The 24996-nt window shown below is 42.9% G+C and overlaps 1 protein-coding gene across 1 annotated transcript in view; it reads left to right on the forward strand.

The window, feature by feature from the left end:
- Positions 1-278: 278 nt before the first annotated feature.
- SFRP5 (secreted frizzled related protein 5) overlaps positions 279-24996 on the forward strand; it is an 87197-nt gene continuing 62479 nt past the window's right edge. The window contains exon 1 of the mRNA XM_033940262.1: positions 279-1142. Within this exon, the coding sequence (XP_033796153.1) occupies positions 626-1142 (517 nt within the window). The 5' untranslated portion in view covers positions 279-625. The remainder of the gene's footprint in view (positions 1143-24996) is intronic.

Raw genomic sequence — 24996 nt, forward strand, 5'->3', positions numbered from 1 at the left:
GAGCAGACTGACCAAATAAAAAAACGCTAAGAATAGCAGGGACAATAGAAATCAAATAAAAATAAGAAAATAAAACTGAAAAAGCATGAATGCTACAGGTGTCAGGAATGCAAGGTTACTCCTGGAATGGAAAGAGGAGCAGTGGGACAACTGTCAGATCCACACAGGGAATGGGAGACTTCCTAGCCCAAACCTGCCTGACCACTGCAGATTGGCTGCTGGCTAATCCTTCAAGTCCTGCTTGAGTGATTAGCGGTGGGTGGTGCTAGGATTTCCCTGAACGGGGCTAAAGGAGACTGGAATTAGGCACACACAAGCAGACTTTGAATTCCTTGCTTGTGGAGCTCACTAGTTCCTGCTGCTCCGTTTTGCAGCTGCAGTCCTCTCGGAGAGAGCGAGACGAAAGAGGGAAAACGAAACCCAGAAAACTCCTTTGGGGGAGTTAAAGATCACTTTGCAAAAGGAGAATAACTTTTTTGTTTTCTTCTAAGGGGAAAAAAGTAAAGACATTTCGACTGTGTGGGGGGGTTTAAAAAAAAAAAATCCTGAACTTTATACTAGATAACAGCTCCTGGCATTGTATTCCCAAGTTTTCCACACCTTTTGACTTTCAGTCAGAGCAGCCATGCAGGGCCACCGCAGCGTCCTGGCGCGGGTGAGCCCTTTGCTCCTGGGGCTCGCGCTCTGGAGCGCGGCGGAGGAATACGACTACTACACGTGGCAGGCGGATAACTTTCAGAACGGGCGCTTCTACGCCAAGCAAAGCCAGTGCGTCGACATCCCGGCCGACCTGCACCTCTGCCACAACGTGGGCTACAAGAAGATGCGCTTGCCCAACCTGCTCGAGCACGAGAGCATGCCCGAGGTGAAGCAGCAGGCCGGCAGCTGGGTGCCTCTGCTGGCCAAACGGTGCCATACAGACACCCAGGTGTTCCTCTGCTCGCTCTTCGCTCCCGTGTGCCTGGAACGGCCCATCTACCCCTGTCGCTCGCTCTGCGAGGTGGTGCGCGCCAGCTGCGCCCCCGTCATGGAATCCTACGGCTTCCCCTGGCCGGAGATGCTGGACTGCAATAAATTCCCCCTCGACAATGACCTGTGCATCACGGTGCAATTCGGCACCAAACAAGTAACTGCGCCTCCAGGTAGCTCCTTCTCGTTTCTCAACTTTCTGGTAGCTTCTAACTTGAGAAAGGGGGGGGGGAGGGGGGGTCTTGCCTCACGCTGCAACCAAATGTTAGGTTTTGTTATCGTGTCTGATGTGTTTCTGGTAGAAATGAGCTCTTGTAAAATGTTTGGGGGGTGATGCGCTTTAGCGGTTGTTATAGAGGCGCGTTAGGTTCGTTGGCACGCGCCTTAAAAATTTAGCGCGCAAAATTGATTTAACGTGTGTTAACTTATGAATTAATACACGCCCACTCGATTTACTCAGGTGAAAAGGTTCCACAACTTATTAAAACATGTTCATGAAAACGAATGTGTGAAATGAACCCCCCCTCCCCCCAAAAAAAAAAAAAATCTGAAAACTAGGCCAGATCATTCTGCCTGTACACATCTTTATCAAACACGACTCCTAATTCAGACATTCTCTAGATATCGTGCTGTGCTTTCATTAATCATATCACTTTAGGGGTAATTTTATGAAATGGATTTTTTTTTTTTGTCTGTAAATGGTGTTTCACAAACAGACGTGCCTTTTATAAAATCACATTGCGGTAGTCGCACACTAAGGGCATGTGTATAACTAAGTGATTACAAGTTCACACGCCTTTGCACTTTTACGCTCAGAGGAAAGTAGCAGTTTCACACACATGCACCCAGAGTGGTATTCTGTAACTACAAGAGGGGGGGGGGCGTTCATATAGGCAGAACATGGGAGGGGGTGTCACTTACAGAATATTGTAAACTACATGCACCCGTGTTACACTGAGACACCTGCACGGTGATTACCCAAATATATAATGAAACTGAGTTATGCTATTATTCAATAACAAAACCTTGAGGCACCTAAAAAGAGCTGCCCGCTTAGAGAATTTCCACCAGTGTGTGTAGGCGATCCCTGGGGCAGAGTTTGGACCGAACAGGGGCAGAGTTGCAGAGAACCTGGGTACTTTATAAATTATTTTAGTACAGATGTAAATGTGTGTGACAGCATTAATCAGGGATCTCAAAGTCCCTCCTTGAGGGCCGCAATCCAGTCAGGTTTTGAGGATTTCCCCAATGAATATGCATTGAAAGCAGTGCATGCACATAGATCTCATGCATATTCATTGGGGAAATCCTGAAAACCCGACTGGATTGCGGCCCTCAAGGAGGGACTTTGAGACCCCTGGCATTAATGAACTGCAGGGGTTCCTTCTGGCAAAATGCTTAAACACTTATCTCGCCTTTATAAAATAGGCTTCAAATAGGTGTCCTTTGGGACTTTCCATATAGGTGTAACACTCAACCTTGAGTGTTGTTGGAAAGGAAGGTAATAAATCAATCTAAGAACGTGTATCAATATTGCTCGGCTCTGAAGCGTGTGGCTTTATATTTATGCGCACGTGCACTGAACGCAAGAAAAGTGCCTTGTCGAAAGAAATCATTCTTATTAGTGATTATTTGTTCAAAGTGCTGGCGGCATGTTCCATGTAACCCTGAACACTGGTCAAACTGCAGAGTGGGCCGCTCCCCTCCTTCCATATCAGGGGGATTCAAGTGCTAAAACAAGATTTGATGTAATGTACTTCCATTCCAAATAAAAATTCTGCATCTAAATAAGATCAGCATTCTGAGATATTTACACACACAACAGAATGTAACTTAATGCAACCTCCCCCCCCCCCATCCTAATATTATTAAATGTCTTATTTATTGGCATCCTAATGAATATTTATTTTCTTTTTTTTTTTTTAGAATTCTTTATGAATTTTAACTTTTTGACAAACACATAATGAAAAAGGAAGAAATATATGCAATGTTTAACAATCATTCTCAGTTTAACAATCGTTCTCAAGAAAAAAAAATGTATCACAAATTATCAAGAAAAGTAACAACTATACTTGTAGGCTTGTAAAATTAGGCCACAATAAAAGAGGCCAAAACTGCAAATTTGACTGAAATGTTCACTAATAACTATACAGAAAAGAAGAAAATAAAGATGTGTCTAGGTGGGCTCTGAACTTAACTTCCTTGAGCTAATATACAAGTAGCAGATCTCATCTAATATCTATACTGTGCCCTTTGGCAGAAATAAATTTTGACAACTGCTGAGGTTCGAAAAATACATATCTATTCCCTTGATAGTGCATAACACGTTTGCAGGGGCCTCAAAATAAGAAACTGCTTTCTTCTCCTCTAAGTTAAAAGTGACACATCTGGATACATTCTCACTACTTTTGACATAAATGGAACATCCTTATATTTGAAAAAAAAAAAAGCTTGAGCATCCATTCCCTGTCTGAATCAATGGCAGATTGTACAAGCAACGTAACAGTAATCGATATCTCACTATCAGCTCTCCAGGAAATTTGTTACGTCCAAACTATTAGCAGATAAATTACTTAGTAACTTAGTAGATGACAGCAGATAAAAGACCGGAATGGTCCATCCAGTCTACCCAACCTGATTCAATTTAAATTTTTTCTTCTTAGCTATTTCTGGGCAAGAATCCAAAGCTCTACCCGGTACTGTACTTGGGTTCCAACTGCCGAAATCTCCGTCAAAACCTACTCCAGCCCATCTACACCCTCCCAGCCATTGAAGCCCTCTCCAGCCCATCCTCCCCCACTACTTGTACTATATCATGTAATACAGCTATTTTCATTACATGAACTAAAATCCACATGGCAGTATTAATCCCCCATACAGTGCATAGAATATTCCTATTTCTTGATTACATTTCCTACTTGAATTTGGTGTCCTCTTTCTTATCTCACTTTTTTTTTTTAAAGCTTGCAAACCACTTTGATCTACTTGTATAACTGGTGCTAGGAGCTCATGTAATAATAATTTTAATGGCTATGTGCTAATTATTCCCCCCTTTCACTTAACCGCGATACCGGTCATTACTGAATGCTCTGCGCTGCGCCCGATGCTCGTTTGGATTGTGAGCCTTATCTGTTTTAGGTAAATAAAAAATCACTAATGTAATGTAATGTAATGTAATGTAAATAACAAATTTTTGAGAGAGGCAGATAGGAAGATTCGGGTACTTTCAGAATTTCCGTTTGATATTTCTTGCGCTGACATATGATAACTTTGGAAAGTCTATAATCCGAAGATTACATCTCCTAGTCATATTCTCCAGGATTTCTACTTTGAAATGAAGGTTCCCACTCTCCTTAACCCAAGTTAAGGCCTGAGTTTCAACAATTTTTAATCTGGACTCATGTCCATCCATCTTATTTTCCAGGGTTGATACTCTGGTTTTTAAGTCCAAATTTTCAGAAACAACTGTCGTATAATGTGCTGTAAGATTCTGCATTTGGGTTCCCAGGGAGAATTGTAGGTTAGCTATTGCTTCCCACAAAGTTTCCATATTAAAGACCCCAGGTCTTTGCATGGATGCAAATTTTATTCCAAGACCCACTGATTGGTTCAAAGTACCTGAAACCTCAGCTTAAGAAAATCTTCCAGGATCTGCTGCTTCTCGCTCTCCGAGTGCGCAAATGTCTGCCTCAACGGCTTCTCCGAGCCCCCTCCGGAGTCAACTTCGAACTCTTTTGGGAAGGCAAGAGAACACATATGGTTAAAGAGACACAGGACAGGTTTTTCTTTTGTAGATAATTGTTATAACCTCCTCGTACAATTTTCTGGGTGCTTTTGTTGAAAATAATTCAGGACATTCTTCATATAGGCCCTGATTATATAAAAGATGCCTAAAGTTAGGCACCTAGATTGATACGTCTTGCCAATCAAGGAGCTTAACTTAATTATTTATAAAGCTTAATTAGTGCCTATAAGCAATTAGCACCTCATAATTGGTTTAAATTAGCATTCATTGGGTGGTAGGTGCCTAGCTCAGTAGGCGCCAACCACTTTCAGGTAGGCACCTAGTCCAAGGTGGCTACCAGAAAGTAGGCATGGATAACAGCAGATCTTGGGGGTGTTTTGCATATAGGGGTTCATAGTCAAAAGCGTGTGATGACAAAGGCGCGCAGACAACTGAGCGCAAGGCGGAAGTGCGCCAAAGAAAAACAGTATTTTAAGGGGCTCCGACGGGGGGTGTTGGTGGGCAACCCCCCCACTTTACTTAATAGAGATCGCACCGGCGTTGTGGGGGGGTTTGGGGGGTTGTAACCCCCCTCATTTACTGGAAACTTAACTTTTTCCCTCTTTTTTAGAGGAAAAGTGAAGTTTTCAGTATAATGTGGGGGGTTACAACTCCCCAAACCCCCCCACAATGCCGGCGTGATCTCTGTTAAGTAAAGTGGGGGGGGGGGGGAGTTCCTGAAGAAGAAGGGGAAGTTGCGACGAATTGGAAGGACACTCTTGGAGGCACCTGAAGAAGGTGAAGTGAGTATCCCTCCCGAAGGATGGTGAGAATCCAGAGATCTGAGGTGATCATTTCCCACTGGTGATAAAATTGGTGAAGATGACCTCCTATGGGCAGAAGAGAATTTTGATGCAGGGAGGTTGGCATGCTCAGACTGGGAATGTCAAAAAGACTGAGCTGGTTTAGTCGCAGCAGGAGTCTGAGCCTTCTGCTGTTGTTGTTGTTGTTGTGGAGGCCTTCTAGGCGGAGGCCTGGAGAAAGCTGGTGTCGTTTTGGGGGGATAACGATGCGGTGGTTGCTTGTATGCCCGAGCAGGAGGAGTTTTAGGCTTCGGCCGAATCAAGGAAGCAAAAGAGCGCTCATGTTCAGAGAGGCGCTTTATAGCAGCTTCAATAGAATCATCAAAGAGTTCATTTCCCTGGCAAGGCCAGTTCGCTAGACGGTCCTGCAGATTGGGATCCATATCAACAATGCGGAGCCAGGCGAGATGGCGCATGGCTATTGCAAAGGCTGAAACTCTAGAAGAGAGCTCAAAAGCATCGTATGTGGCTTGCAGCATGAAGAGGCAAAGTTGAGACAGAGTTCTGATGATCTGTTTGAATTCTGGAAGACTTTGTTCCTCAAGAGCCGGGTAGAATTTAGGCAGTAATTTGAGGAAATGGTTAAAATAAGCCGTGAAAATGTAGTTATAATTGAGAATTCTGTTAGCCATCATGGAATTCTGGTATAATCTGCGGCCAAACTTGTCCATGGTACAGCCCTCCCTGCCTGGAGGGACCGCAGCATAAAGCTTAGATGGTTGAGCTTTCTTTAAAGAAGATTCCACCAGCAAAGACTGATGGGATAATTGAGATTTCTCGAAGCCTTTGCAAGGTACTGTGTGATACCTGGATTCCAGCTTGGATGGAATGGCTGTGATGGAATAAGGAGTTTCCATATTCCTTAAGAAAGTTTGCTGCAATACTGGAGTCATAGGAAGCCTCAAGGTCTCCTTGGGTGGATCAGGCAACTCCATGTCGGCCAAGTATTCAGGTGTATACTTGGAATCAGAGTGGAGATCCAGTTGAAGAGCTTTTCCCATGTTGAAGACGAACCTGGCAAAAGAGGCAGACTTCGAGGTCAAGGCACCTTCCGGAGAAGGAGTGCGAGACTGAAGAACTACTGAGTAGGAAGGAGAAGCCTCTCTGGAATACTGAGACAGAGGCTCAGAGTCCAGGCACACAGTGATGGAAGAAAGCTGCACTACCTGCGTGTGGAGGAGTCAGTGAGTGTTTGCACTTCAAAACCCTCGATGGTGAAGTTCCCGGGATTCGAGGAACAGATTGGGTCGAGGCAGAAGAAGGCTCCTTTGGAGGCGGTCTCGATGGAGGAGTCCTCGACCTCGATAGACTTCGAGGAGAAGCAGCCGGTGTAATAGCTTTGCGAGACTTATGTTTAGATTTGGAAGAAGTCTCAATAACCTTGGATAAACAAGGCATAGAAGTCTCAGTATCCAGAGAAGGCAAGGGTTTCTGTTGTAGAGATGTCTCCTGAGGAAGCTTGGAAGCGAGATGCCTCGAATGCCTCGAGCGATGCTTCGGTCGAGGTGGAGGAGACTGCGTCCAAGGAGTAGGTGAAGAGTCACTGGATGAGAACCGGCGAGACTTCCGAGGCTTGCCTCTAGGTGCTTCCACCGGGGTCTCAGACTGCCGCTCAGGCTGGCTCACAGGAAGCAGGGTCGAGGACGGGAGGAGTTAAGCCATGACCGAGGAAATCTGCGTGGTCAGAATGGCTTTTAAAGTGTCCTCGAACATGGGCACCGAGACAAAAGGATCAGGTCTTGAAGGTGCAGCAGTGCGCTCCAAGGAGGGCGACCTCGAGGTTGAGTATTCCCCATGCTTGGAGGCACGCTTAGCTGGAGATCTAGTCGAGGCAGGTAGGCCAGCAGATATGGCGTGGGATGCCTGTTACTCTGGAGGCTTCTTGGGAGAGACAGGAGACTTACCCGTCGAGGTCTTCAGAGGAGCTGCCTTCGAGGCCGAAGACTTAGAGGTCGAGGCTGTCCCCGAAGCCAAGGTCGAGACCTTGTCAGCCATCTGGTCCATCATGCCAAAAAGTTTGAGGAGCTTGGCACGGCGCCAACGAAGGGCCCGAGATTGGAGTGTAGCACAGCGCAAACAAGCGTCGGGACAATGTTCAGGACCCAGGCAAACAATACACCGACTATGAGGATCGGTGATTGAAAGGGTCTTGTTGCATTGGCTACACTTTTTGAACCCGGTTAGAGGCCGGGACATAGAAAAAACGAAGACCGACGTACCGAACGAGGTAAGCAGCCAGGCCTAGGCCTTAAGGCCGCTGACGGAAGAAAAAAGAAAAGTTTATTTTTTTTTTTTAATTATTGTATAAGAAAGAAAGGAACAATGAAACGCGAGCACAGCGACTAATAAAATAACAAAAGCTGCGGTGAGAGAAGGCAACGAAGGCTGCAGAGCTAAAAGAAGAGGACTTCTCGGCTCCGCGGAAAACGTTGAACTGAGGTTCCTCACAGGAGACGTGCGCCCTAACTCGGACGGGAAGGCACTCGGAAGCTCTTACAAAGGTCTTCAAGCAAGTCTGCTTTCGAGGCTGTCCGCTGCGGGGCTCCGTTGGTGACGTCACCCACTGTTGAGAATGTCTGCCCGCTGTCCCTGGATAACAACTGTTACGGTAAGTAACTGTGCTTTCTCATATTTTTATATAAACAAACAGAAGGGATACATTTATGACTATAACTTTTAAGCTCCTAAATTAAGATTAATTTTCATCTGAAAAGTTTATACTTCTTAGTTTGGCTGAAAATAAGGCACATGTTTAGGATGAGAAGGGGCCTTTTTTCTAAAGCTTAGCGTGTGCTAACTGCCTGTGGTCTGTAGGTATAAAATGGGACATGCAGCATTTAACGTGTACTAATACCTGTTAATGCACACTAAGGGCTCCTTTTACTAAGCCACGTTAGGGCTTTAACACATGGAATAGTGCGTGCTATATTGCTGCTCACACTAGACCTTAATGCCAGCATTGAGTTGGCATTAGTTCTAGAAGCATAGCGCGTGGTGTAGCACGTGGTAATTTCCTGCATGCACTAAAAACGCTAGCGCACCTTAGTAAAAGGAGCCCTAAGTTTTAATAAAAGAGTATCTAACTTAGAAGCATAAATTTAGTAGCTCTGCCTTTTCTGAACATTGGACCCAATATAAAAAGATCCTGCTATGTTGCCCCTACAGATATAAAATATGCATTTGGCAATGGAGGTCTATAAAATATTGAGTGGAGTAAAACGGGTAGATATGAATCGCTGTTTACTTTTTCCAAAAATACTAGAACCAGGGGGTATGCAATGAAGATTCTAAGTAGTAGATTTAAAACAAACCAGAGAAAATATTTCTTCACTCAATGTGTAATTAAACTCTGGAATTCATTGCTGGAAAATGTGATAAAAGCCATTAGCTTAGCAGGGTTTTAAAAAGTTTGAATAATTTCCTAAAAGTCCATAAGCCATTATTAAGATGGCTTGGGGAATTCCACTGCTTATTCCTAGGATAAGCAGCATCTGTTTTTCTCCTTGGAACCTGTTTATCTCCTTCAGAACTTGCCAGGTACTTGTGACCTAGGTTGGCCACTATTGGAAACAGGATATTGGACTTGATGGACCTGTATCCCAGTATGGCAACTCTTATGTTAACACTGAAATCCAATGGCATGCCTGAGAATTTTGGCCCTGATCCTATGAACAGCACCTAAAACATAGGCACTGAGGAATTTGGCACATAGCGCATGCCAATCATGAGTTAGGTGCCATTTACAGAATTACACCTAGTGGTGCCTAAATTGGACTTAGCCACCCGTAGGCATCAAACTTTAGGCACCCCCTATTTATGCCAGGGTTTTCTTGGCCTAAATATCGGTGCCTAAGTCCAATTTAGGCGCCTTCATACAAAATACACTTAAGATCCACCCACGATCTACTCCTAACCATGGCCACTTTCTGGTAGGTGCCTTGGACTAGGTGCCCACCTGAAATTCGTAGGAGCCTACCACCCAATTAATTTTAATCTTTGCCAATTCTGAGCCCATTATTGCTCATTATCAATGCCAATTAAGCTTTTTAAATAATTAACACACCACACACCCTCCTTTGAGCGCCGGCCAAGGCAGTAACAGCTCTGACGCTCATATAATTCCTAGAAGCGTCAGAGCTGTTACCATCGTGGCCGGCGCTAAAAACTGCGCTACGGTGTTATTAAAGAGGGGGAGGGTGAGTTAGGCTCCTACATCAGAATCCGGGCCTTTGTTCCTATCATACATTCAATAGTACCTTTTTTTTGCAATTTAGCAAACGCTCATCCGATGCTTTTGCTGCTTTGAAAGATTGTGTGATCCTCGTGACTTTACATCAGCCTATAATTGTGATCAAAGCTGTTTTGAAGATTTATCGATCATTCCAACCTATAGGCTCCTCATGCAGGCCTTCTGGCCGAAACATGAATCGTGTTGAGTCCTTTTGTATCATCTAATAAATTGATCCAATTATCGTGCACTTGGTTTTCGTTTCCTTTGCTGTGCCCTTGTTCCTATCACACATTTAATAGTACCATATGTGCAACGATTTTATCCTACAAATCAGTCCACTAATTTTAAAGAAGCTCTTTGAAAATCTAAGCAGTATTTGGAAGTGGTAAACTGCAACTCAAGACTAAGTATTTTCACAGATGGAGACTGAGAAGGGAGTGAAGAATGTGTTTTTTGCAATATTTTCTTTGGACAGAACGAAAACACATTACATAAAACAACTCGGCAGTTTTAAGGGAACACCATTTAAAATATTTGTTTCTATTTATTCACGGATTTTTGCTTGCTCCAGATTTTTCATATGTCATACTTATATACAGTAGATCACAGTCATGAATATACTGAAAAATTAAAACCAGCAGAAAAAAATAATTTCAAATTAGAGGCGTGAGATCGTGTAAAGATTCTGTTCTCTATTACTAAGGGCTCAGAGCACAAGAATACTGGCTGGTTCTGATTAGCTCAGATGTTTTCGATAAAGAGAAAATATAATAACACAAAATAACAGTAGAACTATTCAGATCTATGCTTAATTAATTTCAGAAAACAAAACATTTCTCTAATCTTTCTCCCTATTTGTCTTTTTTGTTCATATTTTTGGTCTTTGGTCTCTATTATTACTGCTACTATCGTATCTATTCAGATCTATGCCTATTAATTAATTTTAGAAAACAAAACAACATTTCTCTAATCTTTTTGTTCATATTTTTGTCTCATACTACTATAGCATTACTACGGTAGATGTATGCAGTGCTGTACACATTATATGGGCCATATTCTATATACGTACGGTTCCAAAGAAATCGGCTCAAAAAAAATGCTACTATTCTATAAACTGTACCTAAAGTTAGATACAGTATATATAATACACTTGGGGCTCCATTTATCAAGGCGCGCTATGGGGGTTAGCGCGTCAGACATTTCATCACGCACTAACCCCTGCGGCAAGCCAAAAAACTAACGCCTCGTCAATGGAGACGTTAGCGACTAGCACGGCAGGCGGTTTAATGTGCGGTATTCTGCGCGTTAAACCCCCTACCACGCCTTGATAAAAGGAGCCCTTAGTGGCAGACCTCAAGACTAAAGTTTGGACACAACCATTTACGCCAACTAAAACCTGGTATAAATGCCTATGCCTAAATTCTATGCCTAGTCCTATGCCTAAATGATCAAGCGTATTCTGCACATAATTCTTAGGCTGCCCATGGCCCGCCCATACCCTTCCCATTGCAACGTCCCCTTTTCAGATCTGCATATTCAAATTACGCACCCCATTCTATTGAATATACTTAGGTGTGTGCATAAATTCTAATTAGTGCCAATTAGTACAGGAAATTGCTTTGTTATAGTAGTAGTAGTGACCAATTATCAGTTTGTTAAACAATTAAGTTGTGTTTGTAAATTTGGCTACTAAGGATGAAAGGAGGTAGGAATGAGAATATGGGTCATAATGGAGTGTGGTGACCTCACCTGGAGTATTGTGTTCAATTCTGATCGCCTTATCTCAAGAAAGATATAGCGGAATTGGAAAAGGTTCAAAGTAGAGCGACCAAGATGATAAAGGGGATAAAACTCCTCTGGTATGAGGAAAGACTAAAAAGGTTAGGACTCTTCAGCTTGGAAAAGAGACGGCTGAGGGGAGATATATATGATTGAAGTCTACAAAATCCTAAGTGGAGTAGAACAGCTACAAGTGGATCAATTTTTCACTCCATCAAAGCAAAAATTACAAAGACTAGGGGACACTCGAATAAGTTACAGGGAAATACTTTGAAAACCAATAGGAGGAAATATTTTTTCACTCAGAGAATAGTTAAGCTCTTGAACGCATTGCCAGAGCTTGTGGTAAGAGTGGTTAATATAGCTAGTTTTAAGAAAGGCTTGGACAATTTCCTGGAGGAAATGTCTACAGTATAGTCTGTTATTGAGACAGACATAGGGGAAGCCACTGCTTGCCCTGGATTGGTAGCATGAAATGCTGCTACTCTTTGGGTTTTTGCCAGGTTTTAGAGACCTGGACTGGCCACCGTGAGGAAGGGCTACTGGGCTACATGGACCATTGGTCTGACCCAGTAAGGCTATTCTTATGTTCTTAAGAAGGGGATGTGATTTAGGAGCGCAAAAGAAGAGCAGACAAAAGGAGCTGAGAGAAGAAAGTGAAGACGACAGAGATGGAAAGATTTGGGAGAGGTTCTATGTGGGAGGAGAAAACAAAAGAAAGGATGAGAGGAAAGGAAAGGGGGAGGGGGGGTTCATGATGGAGAGAAGAGACCTGGAGGGGAAAAAAAGGTGCAGGAGAGGGAAGGAAGTGGCAGGAAGGAGTGAAACTAAAAGGAAGTGAAGTGAAATACTAATGAAGGAAAAAGAAATTATAAAGAAAAGAATTCTTAAAAGAGAACAAATGTGAGTGAGAGAAACTAAGACCAGGAACATGCAGGGACAGATGATTGTTTGTGTTTCGTAGATATTTCTGTTCTGGCTGGGCTGGGTGAAAGGTGGGAACAGCAGATATTCTACACATTTTCCCCCTGCCCTGCTATCAGTAGGATAAATAAGGTATTTTACTGGAAGGACAAGGGGGAGGCTGGAGGGCGTGTTGCAGTATGGTCTGAAAAATCTCATTACCATGAATTAGGGATACTGTTATACCAGGGATACTGTGGCACCATGAATTAGGGATACTGTTATACCAGGGATCTCAAAGTCCCTCCTTGAGGGCCGCAATCCATTCGGGTTTTCAGGATTTCCCCAATGAATATGCATTGAAAGCAGTGTATGTGCATAGATCTCATGCATATTCATTGGGGAAATCCTGAAAACCCGACTGGATTGCGGCCCTCAAGGAGGGACTTTGAGATCCCTGTGCTATACTGGCATTCCTCCCTCACGTCCTTCCACATTATGAGAGCAGGGCTAAAGAAGGATTTGGGGGCAGAGCCAGAGTTAGACATTCAGGGACCCAGAGCAGAAACTGGGGTGGGGGCCCCACAGCTGATCTTCAGCCTTGCCTTCTTCAGCTTGAGGCCGGCTTGGGGTCCTCTGCAATATGAGGACTCGGGCAATTGCTCTGTTTGCCATCCTCTAATGCCAGCTCTGTTTGGGGGATAATGCTGTTGGAGAGAAGGTGGGAAGAACGAAAGAGATTCTTGGGAGAATGAGAAATAGAGATGTTATATTGGAGTTACCATTTCTACTCATGTAAGAAATACTATGCAAAATTAGATGCTGATATCCGTGCAGTAGCATAGGCCAGGGGTAGGCAATTCCAGTCCTCGATAGCCACAGGCAGGTCAGGTTTTCAGGATATCCATAATGAATATGCATGAGATAGATTTGCATCTCAAGGAGGCAATGCATGCAAATCCATCTCATACATATTCATTGTGGATATCCTGAAAACCTGACCTGCCTGTGGCTCTCGAGGACCGGAATTGCCTACCCCTGGCCTTGATCCATCTCTACCTCAACTCTACAGGCTAGCCACTCACTCTCTAACCACTAGAGGTGGGTTGGGATACACTGGATTATTGAGTGCATGCTTCTGCATCTAGGTTTGCATTTAGGTCTGCTCAGAATGTGATCTCTGGGGTTTTCAGGCTGTGAGGGGGGGAACACCATGTGTAGCTGTGGAGCTTCTGATTGCTAATTTTCTAAAGCTTGGGCATTCAGGTAGTGGAGTGACTCATAGGGACTCTGTGGGCATGGAATTACCACTATCCTGAAATTCATAGGATCCTGGAGAATTTCTACAGTGGATGGGAATGACTTTAATAAATATAAGTGCTGTTAGTTCAATAATTGGTCCTTAGTCAGCTGGATTATTGTAACATCGTTCATCTTGCTGGAGCTCAAAAAAATCTTCAAAGTCTGCGCATAATTCAGAATGCAGCAGTTAGACTGATTTTTGATTTAAAGATGTATGATCATGTCACCAATTTATATCGTCGATTGCATTGGCTTCTGGTTGAAGCACGGGTTAAATTTAAGTTCAGCTGTATTTGTTTTAAGGCATTAAATAGGTCTAATCCCAGAGTATTTTATGGAGTCTTTCATCATCACAAATTCTAAACATTCTAGAAAAGCTCATTCACTATTCTTGTTGCTTTCTGCAAAGGGATGTAAATATAAGAAATTCCAGGAACGATTGCTGTCCTTCCTGGCAGCCTCATGGATTAGGGATCTGACTCACATATTTACACTTTTAAATTCATATCAACAATTTCGACGTGCTTTAAAGACGCATCTTTTTATAGAATCTTTTGGAAGTTAGACATTGGATGTTTATTCATTGTATTGCTAATCTCTGTGAACCGCATAGAACTTAATGGTATTTGCAGTATACAAGTGAGTTTTTATGTTTATGGGGCTGTGGTACTAGGAAAGAGAAAAGTAATCTATGCCTCCAAGGAAGGGAAAATAAATAGAGATGTGAGCTGAATCTGCTAAGGAGAAACCAGTGAAGGGATAGGTGAGACTAGCCCACAGGGAAGGAAATCTGACTAAAGAGGGGTGAGATGTAGCCTGAGGGTTTGGATTGGATTTTACATTTTTGTTAAGCTATAAAGAAATGGGAGAGGTGAACACAGTAGGTCAGATCATCAAGAAATGGGGAGCTGAGAAGTTCAAGATAATGGAGAGCATCCTGCAGGGGTTATTAAGTACCTTACTACCACAGGGAGTAAAATGCTAGGGAGAAATAGGATATGAAGGGGAGAGAGGGATGAAGAGATTAGGAAAAAGAAGCACCGAGAAAAAAGTAGGGTTTGTCTGGGAGAAGAGAGTATGTGTTGTGGATAGGCTGTGTAGCAAAAAGACACGTCATGCTGCTCCTTACCCCAACTCACTCCTGTCTCCCTTTGTACCAGAAAGATTGTTTCTCATTACTCGCTCGAGCCACGCTCGCTCCTTCTGCCTTCAGCGGCATGTTGGGATGTGCAGCCAGCAGCGATTCATGCTGCACATGGCTGACCCACAAGCCTTCCCTCCAATGTCAGGCATCCCCCCCCCCCCCAACAATCCGCTGAAGGAGCAAGTGTGGCAAGGAGGTAACTGAGCATCTCCCCTTCCCCCCTTTCCTCTGATGTGAGCCCCAATATTGGAGGGAAGTTCTGTGGGCCAGCTTTGGGAGGGAGGAAGGGGGGCAGGCAGGAATCCCTGGCAGCGGCTTCAGCGGGTGGGGCGGGCAACAAGGAGGGATCCCCAGCGGTGGCAGCGCGGCTTCGAAGGGCGGGCAAGGAATATTCTCTGCGGTGGCCATGTTGCATACCCCCAACAAGCGTCCCGCGTACCCCCAGGGCTATGCGTACCGTGTGTTGAGAAACACTGGGTTAGACGACTTGCCCAGGGTTACAAGGAGCAGCATAGGGAGTGAGTGTGTAACCTCGGGGTACTGAAGCAGCAGTTCTAACCGCTAGGCCACTCCTCTAATCCCATCTAGCACTAGTTTTCTATTTATCTGTCACAATGCTCCTATGGAGTAGTGGTGCACAGAGATAGTGAGGGAATTGGCGTGTTGGCCTCTTGCTTTCAGTTAAGGATGGCAGCATGGGGGGAGCATGCTCATTACACGCTCTCTATGTCCTATTCAGTTGTGGGCAATGTCATGAGAGCAACTGCAGGTATCAGGAAGGGGATAGGAAAGATCCTGCACGCTGCAATGACGCTACTAATATATCACAAGATGTAGACCAGGTCAAGTCTATAAATCATGCATAAAAGGAGTTTATTTGGATTTCCCAGGATAAACAGGGCCTCCGAGCTGTGGTTTAGCTAATAAGGGATGATTATTTTTTTATTGGCTGGAGCTGCAATTGGTTTTCTGATGGAAACTTTTCTAAGTCACAAATTAGTCATTACTGAGTAATTAAAATCCAAAAATAAATCAATGAATGAATCAAGCCATTCATAATTATGTTTATGTTCCACATCGCGATCTGGGTGAATCGAGCCCAGAATTTCTAAGTGCAGTTCAGGGCATCTCTTTGCTTAATCTAGCACTTTCCCCTCGTGAGACAGAATGTTCAGAAATAGCACAATCTGGGATCAGAATTGAATTCTGGATTCAGCTCACTCCTTTTCAATAGCAGTTCAAGTCGTTACATTCAGGTACAGTAGACGTGGCCTTGGAGCATCTTTTTTTTTTTTTTTGTGAATATTTTTATTAGCAATTGCAAAGGGAACATACAACCAGAAAGGGGGAAAGCAGATAAAGAAAGCACAACAGCCAGAGGGATTCCTCTTGGGGCGGCTGCCGCTCTTTTCTTTTCTCTCCCCTAGGTAGATGCACCTGTGTGTTTGGTTGTTTGGGGGGTATGATTGCGGGGGTGTCTGATGCATGATTATTGTGACTTGAGGCCGGGTGTTAGGGGTTTGCTTGTGTTTGCTTGGGGGTTTTCTGCTACTTAAAATGTCAATTGTGTTGAGCATTCAATCGAGGGTTTTTTTGTACTATGGAGCATCTTTACCTGTCTGTACCTGAAGCAATGGAATTTAAGGGACCCATTTACTATTTTTATTTATTCATTCAGTTTTCTATACCGTTCTCCCAAGGGAGCTCAGAATGGTTTACATGAATTTATTTGGTTACTCAAGCATTTTTCCCTGGTCTGTCCCAGGGCTCACAATCTATCTAACTAAAAGAGGTTAAGCCCTAACACATGCTTAGCTTACCACAAAATGCGTTAAAGTGTTTTCCAGTATTATGCTTCTTAGCCTGCACTGGACCGTGCTTTAGCTAATTTTTAAAAATATAATTTTGCAGGGGGCATGTCATTGGCAGAGAATAGGCACAGAAGCATTATCCAGTTGGCGTGTTCTGAGTAGCATGCATTAACTGGATAAGGCAAAGTTAACAGGGGAGCACTTAGCACGCCTTAAATAAGAGACAGTAGGGCCCAAATTCTATATAAGGCGTTAAAAGTGCGCAGCCGATCTACGCGCCCAACTTAATTAATTATAATTAGCAATTAACACCTTATAATTGACACTAATTGGAGTTAATCGAAACTTCGGTGTGCGTGTTGGTAGGTGCACTGCCCGCAACGTCATGCGGCAGAACAAGTGTTGGATCTGGAAAGGGGGTGTGGTTAGGAGCAGATCATGGGTGTTCTATTCAGGAATGCACTAGTTTTTTTACTTATGCACCGACTTGTACATAATTTAGGTGCAGGCATGTAGACCAAAAAATCCCTAGCCAAAATGGGTTATGGCGCTAAAAGTTATGGCGCTTATCAAAAAAAAAAAAACAAGGTAAACAACCCCACGGTAAATATACAACAGACAAACGTCAATCGCTCCTCCTAAACTTACTTGCTCCACTTCATCACTGACGCTGAAACCGTGGATTGAAGACAAAGTTTTATTTTATTTTTCTTTCCAGCTTATGATTTATCTTTAATCTTATCTATTGTTTTGCCTTTTGTCTTTGTTTTGTTCTATTTCTATCATTTAATTCTACTGTTCAACGGCTCCCCCTTCTGCTTCTATTCCTTTCTCTCCTCTCTTCTACCTTCCAAAGTATTTAGATCAATGCTGTCTTGTTAAAATGTTTATTTTATTTTTATTTTTCCTCTAACTCTACTTTTCACTTCTCTATTACCCTCCAGGTACTTTAGTTAGATTGTGAGCCTTCGGGACAGTAAGGGAATTTTTCAAGTACCTTTCTTATTTCTAATCTTAATGTATATTTTCTGTAAACCGCTTAGAACCTAACGGATGTAGCGGTATATAAGAAATAAATTACATTACATTACAACCGACAATGTACGCATCAACCGGAGATAAAGCAGAGTTTATTGAATACAGTCAACTAATACAATACATATAAAGTGACCACTCTGTTTTGCGGTTCCTTCCAGATCCGACACAGTCCGTGTTTTGGCTTTTTTTTTTTTTTTTTTTAAAAAGCCTGCTTCAGGGGTACAGATGGCAATCCAGTAGACAGCGCAGAAACACTTCAACATCTGTATCTCACAACTTAAGAAACTGGCGAGAAATCTTAGAGAAATTAACACATCGCTCGGGACTGCATAGCTTCACACGCTTTGCACTGTTTCCGTGTATGAAGCTACGCAGCTCCCGACCGATGACGTTACTTTCCCCAAGATTTCTCGCCATTTTCTCACGTTGTGAGATATAGATGTTTTAAGTGCTTCCACGCCCTCTACTGGATTGTCATCTGTATCCCTGAAGCAGACTTTTCTTTTGAAGCTGAAACACAGACCGTGTCGGGTCTGGAAGGAACTGCAAGATAAAGTGGCCCTTTAATATGTTTTGTATTAGCTGACTGTATTCAATAAACTTTGCTTTATCTCAGATTGATGTGTACAGCTCCTTCCCCACTTTTTTATCTGTTGCATCGTGGCGCTTAGGCAGCACTAAGCATGATTCTAAGTTCTATAACTTATATATATATATATATATATATATATATATATATATAGAACTTATATATATAGTTCTATAACTTATGTATATAGAATTGCACTTAGTGCCGCACTTGTCAATGCCAATTATCCAGCCGCCATATATAGAATTGGGCCCTAAGCGCTTCCATGTTAATATTTTGCAGGCAGTGCCATAGCAAGGGTGAGAGGCCCCTGGGGCGGTGGCGCCCCCTCCTCCGCCCTCATCTCCACCCCACCCACCCCGCTCCTTCCCTTCCCCCGTACCTCTAGTTGAAGTTGTTGCACACGGCAGTCAACAACGTGCTCCTCGCGACCCCGTCTGCTCTCCCTCTGGCGTCACTTCCTATGTGCGGCACCCGGAAGTGACGTCGGCGGGAAATCCGACGGGGTCGCGAAGAGCACGTTGTTGACCGCCGCAAACAACTTCAACTAGAGGTATGGTGGAAGGGAAGAGGGGTGCACGCGGAGGGGCGGAATGGGAAGAGACGGGGGGGGCGGAGAGGAGGAGGGGTGCCGGCGCCTCCCACCAACATGGCGCCCAGGGTGGACTGCCCCTTCACCCCCCTTTACCACGTCACTTTTTACAGGTACCATGTGTTAACGCAAACACTAGCACATGGCCTGAAAAAAAGAAAAACCTTTAAAAGTAGTCCTTGGTAAATCTGGGCTTAGCGCATGGATAGCCCCACATTAGAATGTGCTAAGCCCAGATTTCAGGCGCTATAGAAAAAGGGGATCCTAAGTGACTTCCCAAACATCACAAGGAGCAGCAATGGAATTTGAACCCTGGCTTCCCTGATTCTTAACAGAACCCCAGTGAAATCCTAATAACTCTTCAAATGAAAAAATAATGATAATTATTATAATATAGTGACCATAAGAATGGCCTTACTGGGTCGAACCAATGGTCCATTAAGCCCAGTAGCCCTAGTACCTGGCCAAAACCCAAGGAGTAGCAATATTGCATACTACCAATCCAGGGCAAGCAGTCAATTATGGTAACCAATCCAGTGCTCAGTCAATTAACCATATCTACACCGGCAATGGTGTTTCATGATAGTGTTATAGCCCAGTGTTCTTCAACTGCCAATCCGTGGACCGGTGGCGGTCCGCAGAAATTTTCTGCCGGTCCACAGGGCCGGCACGTCCATCGGGCCCAACACAGTGTTCTTCAGCCACCGATCCACGCAACGTCTTTGGGCCGGCTTCCTGAGTACTGCAGTGCACAAAGCCGTGGTAAAAGGCTCCTATGCACGTCCTGCACCTGAACTGGAAGCCTTCTCTCTGACTTTGCAATGTAAGAGAGAAGGCTTCCAGATGAGGTGCGGGACGTGCGCGAGGAGCCGTTGCCCACAGCTTTGTGCACTGCAGCACTCAGGAAGAGGGAGCCAGCTCGAAGACGCCTCATTGATTGCACTGTGGACCAGTCCGAAGATAACACCGGGGGGGGGGGGGGGGCAGGCCAGAAGGCAAGGCACAGCATGGAGGGAGAGAGACAACAACGGTAAGGGGAATTCTTTTATTTATTTATTTTTTTTTAGTGATTGATTTACATTTGCTGTCTGTTCAGGAAGAAATGCATTTGTTTCTTTTCCTCTGGGGTTGTACTGCTTGCAGAGTCTTGCATCTTAGGGTTTGTTTGTAAATATTAGTACTTTTAGTTTTTGGTTCTGCATTTGTACGGGGGTTATCTGTTTTTTGATAGGAATGAATGTTGAAAAGCATACAGTGTGCTTTGTGTATTTTAATTTTGTGGTTAACTATTATGTGTTGTTAATGCAATTATATTGTGTGTATATATGAAAAATGAATGGCAAAAATGGTGTTACAATTAGTACTATTATGGGGCGGGGTCTGGGGCGGAGATTGGGTAGAGATGGGCACGACTTAGCCCAGTGTTCTTAAACTGCCAGTCCGTGGACCGGTGCAGGACCACAAAATAATTATTTTATTTCCGCCAGTCCATAAGGTGTCAAAAGGTTGAAGAACACTTTTATAGCCAACATCATTGTACCCACCTGTCACGTACTAACTGTGCAGAAAAAAGGGGGTTTCTTTTGGAATGATAAATATTATTCAACTCACTATTATTGCACATGTGGTGTCACAAGCTCAATGTACTTAAATAATAAACATCACTAATGTATTATTTTGACTGGTCATACAGCAACAACCCATATCATAAGTTTTCCCAAGCAAAAAATAAACTAGGAGGATGAAGTATCATACAGTGGTCTCAAACTCAGTGCATAGAACCTCTTATAACATATATGTTATTTCAGGTCCTTATTCTAGATTTATGCAGTGCCATATAATCATCTACGCCAGTGGTCTCAATCCCAAACTCAAACCCTTTGCAGGGCCACATTTTGGATTTGTAGGTACTTTGGAGGGCCTCAGAAAAAAATAATGTTTTATTAAAGAAATGACAATTTTGCATGAGGTAAAACTCCTTATAGTTTATAAATCTTTCCTTTTGGCTAAATCTTAACAATAATATTGTAATTTATAGCTAGAGAGACATATGATCAAGAAACTGTTTCATTTTACTTTTGTGGTTATGATAAACATACGGAGGGCCTCAAAATAGTACCTGGGGGGCCACATGTGGCTCCCGGGCCGTGAGTTTGAGACCACTGATCTACGCCAATCCTCCATCCCACCCTTAATGTCCTATAGCTTTATTTATTTCCAACTAATGTTAAAAATTTCTATTTTAATTGTTTGCAAAACTCTAAAACTGTGCATGCATGAATGAATTGCATAAAGGAAAAACCAGCAACACTTATCTAGATGGCCAAATGCCAAAAACCAACGTTGGTAGGTATTCCCAAAATACTTGTAACATATAGTGATTTGCAAAAGCTTGTATATATCAAAATCACACTTATCTTATTCTTCAGGTGATACTTTACCAGATGGGTAGAAGATTCTTAGATAACGAGTTGTCTTCCCCACCGTTGCTGGAAAATCCCTATGTGAAAAATCCAGTGTTTCCAAACCAATGTGCTACCAATGTTCAAAAAATAATCTTTAAAAAAGTATTTTTAGAAACAGAAATCCAATAAGATCTTCAAAATAGTTATTTAAGGTAGTCCTTCCGAAATTTGCCCTTCCTCAACACTGATCGTGTTTCACGTTTGCTTCTACAAAAAAATGAGCACTATTGATCAAAAATACTATTATAAACTGCTTCTAATTCTTTTAAATGCCATGAATTTTAATACTCCAATTCGAGTGAGAAAAGAAAACACGGGTTCTTGTTCTGTTTCATAGGCCAAACAGCACTCCTCGCGGTTTCCAAAAAAATACCTGACGTCATATGAAACGTCTTTAATGATGAATTACTCTCATCTGTGTCACTAACAAGCCATGTAGCTGAACAACTCGATCAATACTTTTGACATAAATTAAATGGATTTGATATACAAATTTTTTTTTATCAGCGATATATTTTCCAATCAATTTCTTTATTGAGTCCCAGAGGAAAGACTGTACGCCATTAATCGTTGTTCATGATAAATAAGAAGCTGACAGATATCTCCCCTATTAGTGAATTGAAATTGCCTGATTACACAAAATGTCAGATCACTCAGTGAATGATGTTCTTCTTGCCAGTGATTTACTAAGGGCGCCTCTGATTTACCGGTTCGAATACAGCTGAGATGTTCAGCTATCCTAAGTTTAACTGCCCTCTTAGTCTGTCCCACATAGATTTTACAACATGGACCAAAGATAGCGTAAATAACTTGAGCTGAATTACAATTAGTCCTATTCTTTAAATTTATGCGTTATGTTCACGTTAGGAATATCAATTTGATCAACAGACATGGAATACGTGCAGTAACTACATGTACCGCAACCAGAATGGCCTCCCTGTTCAGTCTGTAACATTCTCATGGGATTATATTTTATATGTTCTCCTAAATTCTTGCCCCTTTTAAATGCAAACATGGGAGGTTCTGTGAACTCTGGATGATATTTTAAAACATCCCAATGTTTACAAATTACTTTTTAAAGTTGAGAGGACATATTAGAAAAGGGTAACACACAAGTTACCCTATGATCAGATTGATGGGTTCTATTTTTGGGAAGTAAAAGCCAATCTCGATATGTATTAGTGGCTCTTTTAATAGCTCGTTTTAGAATCTGAGCTGGATATCCATGCTGCTGAAATCTTTGTGTCATCTTTGCCCCTGATTTCTTAGCCTGGAGTAGAGCAGGGAACAGTCACTACTGTCTAATCCAGCCCTTTCCTCTTGTTGCCCATGGGCCACCCAAGTCTCTCCTGGCTTCATAGAACGCTCTGTTGTTGGTAGCCATAAACTTTCTAATTATGCCTGAAATCGATGATTGCTTAGCAAACTGGCGTGCTGTAGTTAAGACTTTTGCCTGCAGTTAGGAATACCAGATTTCTTCTCAAAGAAAAGAGGGCATGTGGCCCCACCCCTTTCTGGCCTCACCCCACCACTTTCCATCTCAGCCCCCACCCCATTCCACTCCCAAGCCCCACTTCATTCCACTCCCAGTCCCGCCCCTCATCACCTTTCCCAAGTCCAGGCTGTGCCTGGAGGGCCTCCAAGCATGCGCAAATGCGCCTCAATGATATCGCACTTCATCATGTCGCATCCACATATGCAACTGAGACTAGCCCTACTTAAGTACATTCCAGTTCAGCAGGAACTTGCCTAACTTTGTCTTGAATCCCTGGAGGGTGTTTTCCCTTATAACAGACTCCGGAAGAGCATTCCAGTGCTCTACCTCTCTCTGGGTGAAGAAGAACTTCCTTACATTTGTACAGAATCGATCCCCTCTTAATTTTAGAGAGTGCCCTCTCGTTCTCTCTACCTTGGAGAGGGTGAACAACCTGTCTTTATCTACTAAATCTATTCCCTTCATTATCTTGAATGTTTCGATCATGTTCCCTCTCAGTCTCCTCTTTTTAAGGGAGAAGAGGCCCAGTTTCTCTAATCTCTAACTGTACAACAACTCCTCCAGCCCCTTAATCATTTTAGTCGCTCTTCTCTGGACCCTTTCGAGTAGTACCGTGTCCTTTATGTATTGCGACCAATGCTGGACACAGCGGCATGATAACCTTCTCCAATCTGTTTGTGATCCCCTTCTTAATCATTCCTAGCATTCTGTTTGCCTTTTCGCAGCTGCCGCACATTGCACAGATGGCTTCATCGACTTGTCAACCAGTACTCCCATGTGTCTTTCCTGGGGGGAGGGGTCTCTCCAAGTATCGTACCAGACACCCTGTATTCGTGTATAAGATTTTTTTTCTTGACTTCTTTCTGTATTGGGATTTATTAACTGGCCAGTGCTGCTGAATATTTGCCCTGATTGAAACGATTCACCCAAGAGGGTACACAACAGGTACAGCTTGTCATAAAACTTACACCTTTGTTAACAGTGTTAACCAGTGTTAATAGTAAAATGACCAAATATACAGTGAGCAAGAATGCAATCATTGAGGTAAGCCTGGAGATGGCAAATTTAATCCTTATAACAGGATTAATATAATACAGAGGGGCGTTTTCAATATAACATCTAAGTCCGATTTTGAATGTTTTGGGAATTAATGTCCTAAAATCCAGTAGAGAAAATGGTCAGTTTCAAACCAGAAAAAAATCCAAACTTTTTGTTTCAGAAATGACCATTTCCTAGGTGTGTTTGTCCTCAGTGTGTCTATCTTTCTGAGCTATTTTTGGAAAAAAATGTAGAAATTAAAAATACACAAAACCAACCATTGGGACATAGGCGGGACTAGCATTCTTAGTAGACTGGCCACACAGACATCCCAGCAGAGCAGTGGGGCACCCTAGGGGGCATTGCAGTGAACTTCACATAAAATGTTCCAGGTGTACATCTCACAAACCACACAGGAGTGGAATGGTCCAAAGGAGACTGGTAAACTCCAATGTTTTCCACAAACATCCTTTATTTCTTCAATAAAATATTTCAACGACTCGACATGTACATGCCAATCTTGTGTTGGAATGGAAACATCCACACAAAAAAGTTCATTCAGGCTTTCACCAATAACTGAGAACGGCCTCCGTTATTTCTGTTCAGTACTTGTAATTCTTCCCTTCTATTATATGGTGAGCCCTCCAAAACTCACCAAAAACCTACTGTGCCCAACTGTATACCACCCCAATAGCCCTTATGCCTACAGCTGTCACAGTACATAAGAACATAAGATTAGCCTTACTGGGTCAGACCAATGGTCCATCTAGCCCAGTATCCCATCTTTACATCTTCATCTAGGTATCTCTATATGCCTAGATTGAGCACATGTTGAGTATAGCATGTTATGCTATATCCCTTACTTTTATCTCTAGTAAAATGTGAATGTACCCTTAATCCTAGACCAGTTTAATGTAATTGTACTCTTATTTGTATACTTTACAATATGAAGGTACCCTTATTCGTATTCCTCAGTCCTATGGAAATGCAATGTGAATGTACCACTATTCGTATGCCTTGAAAACTTTGTGCGTGTATTGCTGTAACTCGAAA

This window comes from Geotrypetes seraphini, chromosome 4, assembly GCF_902459505.1.
Source record: "Geotrypetes seraphini chromosome 4, aGeoSer1.1, whole genome shotgun sequence".
Classification (NCBI taxonomy): Eukaryota; Metazoa; Chordata; class Amphibia; order Gymnophiona; family Dermophiidae; genus Geotrypetes; species Geotrypetes seraphini.